The sequence below is a fragment of the Camelina sativa genome, chromosome 7, assembly GCF_030686135.1.
Source record: "Camelina sativa cultivar CO46 ecotype springtype chromosome 7, ASM3068613v1".
Taxonomy (NCBI): domain Eukaryota; kingdom Viridiplantae; phylum Streptophyta; class Magnoliopsida; order Brassicales; family Brassicaceae; genus Camelina; species Camelina sativa.
This window is the reverse complement of record NC_141886.1, coordinates 16,768,856-16,776,430: the sequence shown is the minus strand read 5'-3', so window position 1 is coordinate 16,776,430 and position 7,575 is coordinate 16,768,856. Positions and strand designations below refer to the sequence as shown.

At 36.8% G+C, this 7,575-nt stretch overlaps 1 protein-coding gene across 1 annotated transcript; it reads right to left on the bottom strand.

Annotated features, from left to right (window-relative positions):
• Nucleotides 1-4,397: 4,397 nt before the first annotated feature.
• On the bottom strand, nt 4,398-6,136 carry LOC147941319 (uncharacterized). Its single transcript, XM_087457958.1, has 2 exons — nt 4,953-6,136; nt 4,398-4,860 (listed from the first exon to the last, which is right to left on the bottom strand). The coding sequence occupies exons 1-2, from the start codon at nt 5,199-5,201 to the stop codon at nt 4,480-4,482; spliced, it is 630 nt and encodes a 209-aa protein (XP_087314084.1). The 5' UTR covers nt 5,202-6,136; the 3' UTR covers nt 4,398-4,479.
• Nucleotides 6,137-7,575: the final 1,439 nt, after the last annotated feature.

Genomic DNA, 7,575 nt, shown 5'->3' with positions numbered 1-7,575 from the left:
CCCGGAATGCGGTACAATATAATGAGTAGCAACATTTAAGAGCCACTCAGCACAGCAATGAAAAAGGCTGTTGAATATCAGATTGAGTCAATTGTTGAATTCATTAGGGCGATGCTGATGAGGTGGTTTTGGTGTAGAAGGACATTAGCCGGTAAAACAAAGAGTAAGTGTACTCCCGAAATAGAGGATTTGCTAATACACCATATGAAAGAATCAAAAGATTGTGGTGTGTTATCAGTTAGTAACTGGATTTACCAAGTTAATGAGGCAATGGTTTTGTTTTCACGGTTGATTTGGAGAAAAAAAACATGGACATGTAGGGTTTTTGATGTTCTCAAAATTTCATGTTGTCATGCATTGTATGCAAGTCGAGTAATGCATGTGGACGAATACTCATTTGTTGATGAGTGCTACTTTGTTAGAGCATGGTTGAAAAAGTATGAAGGCCTCACACTACAAGAAAACATGGAATTGCCGACTGTAAGTTGCGACCTAAAACACAGTCGCTAAATTTAGCGACTGAATTGCTATTGTTTTGCTACTCAATGGCTACTAAAATAAAACAGTCGCCTAATAGATGCTAATTCGAGACTGATGCATAATGTCGCAGTGTAGTCGCCAATTTGCGACTAGTTTGGAGACCAATTTGACAGTCGCCAAACATTGCGACTAAACAGCTACTCTTTAGCGACTGTTTTATTTAATTTGGGCTTTAAACCAAATTTGGGCCGTAACAAAATGGCTCAAACCCAAATCGTTTCTCTTCTTCCCCGAGGAAACCCTAATCCCTTAAATCTCTTCTCAATCGTTTCTCTTCTTCTTCCGTTTATATCTCAAAACCCTAATCTCTCACATCCCCAACTCAATTGAGAAACGCCATAGTCCCTCCTTGTATCTCTCAATTCCTCTCAATCGTACTACTTCCTCCAGACCCATATCCAAAACCCTATTCCTCATCTTTCCCCTCATCGCTTTCTCTCTACTACGCCTTCAAGCTATAACGTTGTCGTTTCTATTGCCGTTGATGTCTCCTTTTATCTTGCACGATTCTAGTTTCGGGTTACTAACAGAGATGGGCTTGTGATTCTTTCTAAAATTGCAAAGAGTTCAGGTTAAAGTTTCAAACTTTCTTCTAGCTTCACTTTACATATTTCATGATCAACTATCTCAAGATGTCTCTAAGTTTAGGTTTGGTTCTCGCCTGAGCTCAAAGTGTTTCTTGCTAGATGTCTTTTTTAAAGCTAATGAAGTTTTCCAAAGGTTTTATTTATAGTTGGCTAGATGACTCTGATTTTCTTTATTCACCTATTGTTTCTTGTGCTTCTCTCTACGCTGCAAGATTTGTTTGGTTTGGGCAGAATCTCAAGTTTTGAATTAAGACTTGAGCGTTGGTCTGCAAAGCAGAGAAGCAAGAGAATCATCATTGTTGTGTCGTTCCCTAATTTCTATTTCAGAATTAGTAAAATCTGCTTGAAATTGGAGAACTATAACAGAAGAATTTTAGTTCTTGGTTTGCAGGTGTAGTCGACAGCAGGTTAGTCCATATATCCAATACCGTTGATATCTTGCAGGCGTTCTTTATTGAGCTGGATCATGAGGAAGAAGAAAAATTGTCAAGGACTGGTTAGTTATTCATCTTTACACATAAATGAACAAATGTTATGGAGATTGAAAAAGTAAAGAACCTTTGATTCATGTTTTAACCTCCGATGTTTGCAGGAACGAAGGTAAATTGTTGTAAGAAGTGCAAGTGGCTATCTCGGTTCAAGAAGTTTGTCTATGTTCTCGATGAACACTTGCAGGACATGCTCGAAAATGAGTTTTATATTGGTGCTTACAAGGTATATTCACTTGGCTTTAATGTTTTGGTATTATAAAGGGTTGAATCATTATTTTTCAATAACTCTTGTGTTTTTCTGTTATGGACTATTCAACATGACTTGAGCTATTCAATAACTCTTGTGTTTTTCTAGTGCTAACAAAACTCATATTTCTTGTAGTGGTGGGTCTCATGTTATATCATTGTTTGCAGTAAAGTTCAGCATCAAGTCCCTTAGGATTCTGGAGCTTGTTATGGAAGTTCCAGAGACAACAACTGTAGGCTTACTGAAGGTGCGTGATTAATTTGTCTTTTCCTGTCCGTCTCTTTAGATGTTTCGGTTCTGCGGTGTGCAATGATCAATGTTATTTCATAACATTAGTCATGATACTTAATACTTTTGGTTTCAGAGGATGGTGAAAGAGGCTGTTACTGCTTTACTCGGTGGTGGAATACGTATTGGGGTGTTAGTCCAAGGTAAGAAGGTTAGAGATGACAGCAGCTGTACCTCTTTGCTCTGAAACTCCTGTTGTTTCTATGCCAACCGATTCCACTTCCTGTACCTCTTTGCTCTGAAACTCATAAAACTTTTGTAATAATTGTTTGGATATTTTCTGGAACTTATGTTGGATATAAAATTAAACTTATGTCTTTGTTTAATTTAATGTTTGTTATGTTTTAGTTATAGTTTTCATAATCAGTTTTGGTATTACAAAATCAGATAATTAATTTTTACCAGAATTTTTTTAATAACATGATAATTAAACAGTCGTAAAACAGTCACCAAAACGTACACAAAACAGTAACCAAAACAGTCGAAAATGAGTAACCAGATCGATCGCTAAACCGTGCAATTCAGTCGCTAAATTTAGCGACTGTTTGGCGAGGGAAGAACAACCACAATTATCAGACACCAATTAGTAGCTCTGTGTCGACTGTTTAGCGACTGATTATTTTAGCGACACACTGTTTACCGACTACGTATGTCAGTCGCCAGTCAGTCATTACTAAGTAGTTTGCGACTGTATAGTGACTGTTTTTGTAGTCGGCGATTCCATGTTTTCTTGTAGTGTTATTATGCCGGCCCCAAATGAGAAAAATGCAGACATTCCAGCGGAGGTAGCTGATGGTGATGTTAATCTACCGCGAACAGCTCGGGGCGGTGGCAGGCCAAGAAAAGTTCGTATTCCTTCCAAGGGTGAAGTGCATCATGTAAGAGGGGGTATTCAACTTGATGTTTTAAGGATTTCGTAGGATTTTAATATTTTAGAATTTTGAAAGATTTAGTAAGTTTTTAGGAGATTTGATTGTGTTTTTAAGTTTTTCTATTTTAAGAAAAGAAAATGAAATGTAATTCTATGAGATTTGACTATTAAACTTTGGGTGATTGTATAATATTTTACAACACTATACAAAAGAAAATGAGATCAATAGTTGGAGTTATGTCCTCAGTTCATGTAAAACTTCAACCGAGAAACTGATCAATAGTTGGATCAATGGTGATGTTTTTTTTTTTTTTTTGTGCAAATAATAATCTGATCTAACTCTCTTTGAGCTCAAACCCAGAAACTGATCCAAACCAATAGAATTCATTATCCCTTTACTCTGGCTCTGGTGATGCTGCAGCAAACCCAAAAAACTTGACGGCTCAAGCTGAGACTGGTGGAGAAGGTGGCTGATGATTGGCGGGGGTTTTTGGCTTGAAGATCTTCAGTCTTTTTTTTTCTCTGATTGTCATACTTTTCAACTAAAAAACAAAAGAAAGTCTCTTAAAATCATCTAAAGTAGCAAGTTTTAAAAAAGTTGTGATAAATTAAATAATAAGAGATTTCAAGTAGGTTTTAAAAATTACTGATTGAATTACAAGAGATTCTATATTATTTTAAAGGATTTTACATAAATCTTAAGTTGAATAGCATATGATTTCAGAAGATTTTTAAAAATCCTTTGAATAAGAAAGGATTTTAAGAATACTCTAAAATCATTTAGAATGTCAAATTCAATACCCCTGTAAGTATACATAAGTATACTTAACTATTTCCCATTAATGTTTTAGGTGGAAATTTAGTAACTATTTTCCAAAACGTGTGTGCACTTTATTTAACAGAAAAAAGAGAGTGGCCAAGTGTGGAAGATGCTTTGCACGTTGGCACAACATGAAGACATGCTCTATGTTGATATAATAATAGTTGTTATCCTTACTGCGTTTTTTGGAACTTTGAGTGGTATGTCGAAAGGAACCCACTATTTTTTGGTCTGGGTAATTTATTGTTTGCTGTAGTAGACAATATATGCAGTGTACACATGTTATTGTTTAGTTCTTCCACACACATGTTTTTGTTTTTGGTTTACAAGATGTTGACAAACTTAGTGGACATTATATAACGCATGAGAAAGTTGTCTTTAATTTCATTTTTTTGCGTTTTAGGAACTTTGTAGACGTGAGTCAAATAGGAAACAACAATTTTTGGTTATGGGTAATTTGTTGTCCACAGTGGCAGACAACATATGTTGCATTCGTTATTTGTCCTCTATCTCATATTCCGCTGTTATCTACTTTGTCCTCCACAAGTTCGTGTTTGAATATTTTAGTCTATTACAAGTACAGACGTACCATAATACTTAGTGGACAACATAAGAATTAGATCTAGACTGACGTCCTATTTTAAAGCAGAGTAAAAAATGGTAACGAGGACGACAACGACGAGGAAAGAAATGGCAACGTATAAAAGATTGGTGGGACACTTACTGCAACCGGACATTCTGGTTGAGGATTGTTGATTACTGTAATTGGCTATCAACTCATCCCGTAGCTCTGTATAGCCATCATAGCTTACATGGACATGTTGTTGGAGTTCCCTCAGTTCTTCGCGCTGGAATTTTAGTTCAGCCCACATCATTGAGGGTGCAAAGGTCTCACCATTGGGTCCGCGAGTCAGGTAAGCAATTTTGTCCTCCTGCTCAAGGTTCTTCATCTGGAGATCATGAATTTCATCGACCACAACTTTGTCCCAAGACTTTAGTAAATGAAGACCACCGTCCTAGCCGAAAGTATTTAAATAAGGACACCTATTAATATTGAATGGGGCCACAAGGGGATATGATAGTGAGAAGATGAGTTTGGGAGGCTTACAAGATGATTTTGACACTTGTAGAACAATCGGCCGCCACCAGAAGTGATATCCGGTTCAAGATACATCGCCCCACCACAATGGCATTTCTTAGGGATGACAAACTTACTGTTTCCATGGTCACGGGAATTGACGGATGAGGCAGCTGAGGGAGATGATGAAGATGGTTGACTGTAGCTATATTGCCCCATCTTGGTTAGATACAAGATTAGGTTAAGGTGGAAAGAGTGGGGGCAGACAAGGGGAGTCATTTCCTTTTAATAGGTTAAAGGACTCAGAAAATTATAAACAATTGTTATGGTTTGTATTTAATAAATTAAATTGGAATACAATGTTTTATCTGACAACACGTATCAGTTGATATAAATTTAGTCTGCTCAACTAGATTATTTTAAAAAATTACGATACATAATAGGATGCTGGATGGACTACAAAAAACCCATTGAAGACAAGATTAGCTAATACATAAGATGTACAACATTCATAAGGACAACAATAATCATTTATGGTATGGTAAACAAACCTTTAAATCTTTGGCAACGCCACCAAGTGTAGCAACGTTTGCATTGACAACACGCGTTACACAAATTATGGCGGATAGGGATCTTCCTTTCCAATTTTGACAACGGTCTAGGTCGAGAATTTGTTGATCCTCCACCAATTGCAACCAAATCATAAAAAACCATATGTGCGACTAGATCGACTTCGTTCCCGTCACTGAATGCACGCGTGAAGTTTGTCATAAGACCAATACCCTCCTCGGTTTCCCCTACACATAACATCAAAATCGTGAGAGTAAATGTCATGGAGGAAGATGGGTGTTATTTACCGAAGAGGAAGCTCCACTTGTAACCGAGCATGGCAATGGCTTCTCGATAGTCACCATTCCTCGCTACGTATCTAATGCCTTGTAGATACATTGCAGCTGGGTTTCTTGCTTTAATGGTACACACAAAGAAAGGGCGGAATAAAGACCGCCTATTAACAACCATAGGATTTTCTTCAATAAAAAGGATTTTCTTCAACGAACTCGTTGAAAGTGAGTCGCAAACCAACAGGCCAACAACAATAAGTGGTCCTAAGAACTGAAACCGGACTTAGCGACGAGGCTAACAATGTAAAGTGTAATATGTTCTAGGAGGGAAAGTAAATCTATCATGTTTAATGCTCAAGGTCCAACTAGCATGAAGAGTTACATACCATGTTGATCAACCTTTATAAAGAAGGACAACTATTAATGAAGAGTTGGTTGGTTTGTTGGTGGTTGATTATGTTGTTGAAATGAATATTAAGTGTTTGGTTGTAAATGAATATTTAGGTAACATTCATTGCGTCTGTGTGTTGAAATTGAAAAGGCAAGTGGTACATATGGACAACTATGAATGAAGAGTTGGTTGGTGTGTTGGTGGTTGCTTATGGCAAACCTTTACATTTTTTTCCCCCAAGATAAAACTTCTACACATAAACTAAAAATCCCTTAGCTAACATTCATTGCTATTATGTTGGAATTGAAGGTATGCATAGTTGTCTATCAATAATATTGATATAAATTGTCCGTCATTAATTCGTCCATCGTGTAGGAAGTCTCATGCTAATCGTTGTAAGTTAAGCAATCGTCTAACTAATATAGTGCTGATACATAGTTCATCAAAAAAAAAACATTTTTAAAGTTAACTTAGAGAGAGTACAAATTCCTCTTACAAATCAATGGCGAAGCGCATCCTCAGCTCGTCTACCATATCCTCTGTTAGTCCATCCAGACTCAGACCTTGAGCGTGTAATTCTATGAATTTGCATGTCAGAGGCCCAGAGTCGTCCGTCCGGTCGTTCTGGTAAACATCAACAACCCTCTCAAACTTGAATGTGTTAGGGATAGTGTAATCAATTGCATTTGTATCTACAAACTCCCTAATAATCAATGGAAGCATTGCTAGCAGGGGTTTCAGCAGCCGTGGCAATCTTCTGGAGTCATTGTTTACGATGAGGGGATCTAGGATGAATACTTGTCCCAACTTTAATTTAATAACAGCAGAAACCCAATGACGCTTTCCCCAATTCAATGGTACATACACAGTATCAACGTCAGTATACCATCCCAATTCGGCAGAACGGCTGGGGACTACTCTTTTCACATAGTTCTTGATCAAACTGTTCAATTTGAATGATGCCTTTGATGTAGTAACTTTACTTCAATTAAATTATCAATCCACAATTTGTATTAATCAACTCACTAAGAATGCACAAAGATGCTTAATCTAAACTTAAACAGATGAAGGTTCTTTTGTAATAATCTTAACTAACAAACTGATTCAAGAAAGAAAACAAGAAAATTCAAACAATGCAAACTCAAAGAAACAGAACACAACTAGAAACAGACTTTAAATCAAGATTAAACAAGTGAACTTTGGGCAAGGTATTTGATTTGGGAGATAGCTAACCAATCCTAGATGTCTAAGCAACATTCAAGCACAATTCTATGGCTAAGAACAGTTATGTAAATCAATCCATTTCCATGATAGAGATCCTATGCTAATCAAGTGATAATCAACAATTTCCAAAGGCAATCACAAGGTAAGCATGCATTATAAACAATTCTAAATACCACTAAGCACCCTAATCATCAAT

Coding starts and splice junctions, on each gene's coding strand:
- LOC147941319 (XM_087457958.1), bottom strand. CDS start 5,201: ATGACTCCCCTTGTCTGCCCCCACTCTTTCCACCTTAACCTAATCTTG. Junction 4,861..4,952: donor ACAAGTGTCAAAATCATCTT/GTAAGCCTCCCA, acceptor ACTTTCGGCTAG/GACGGTGGTCTTCATTTACT.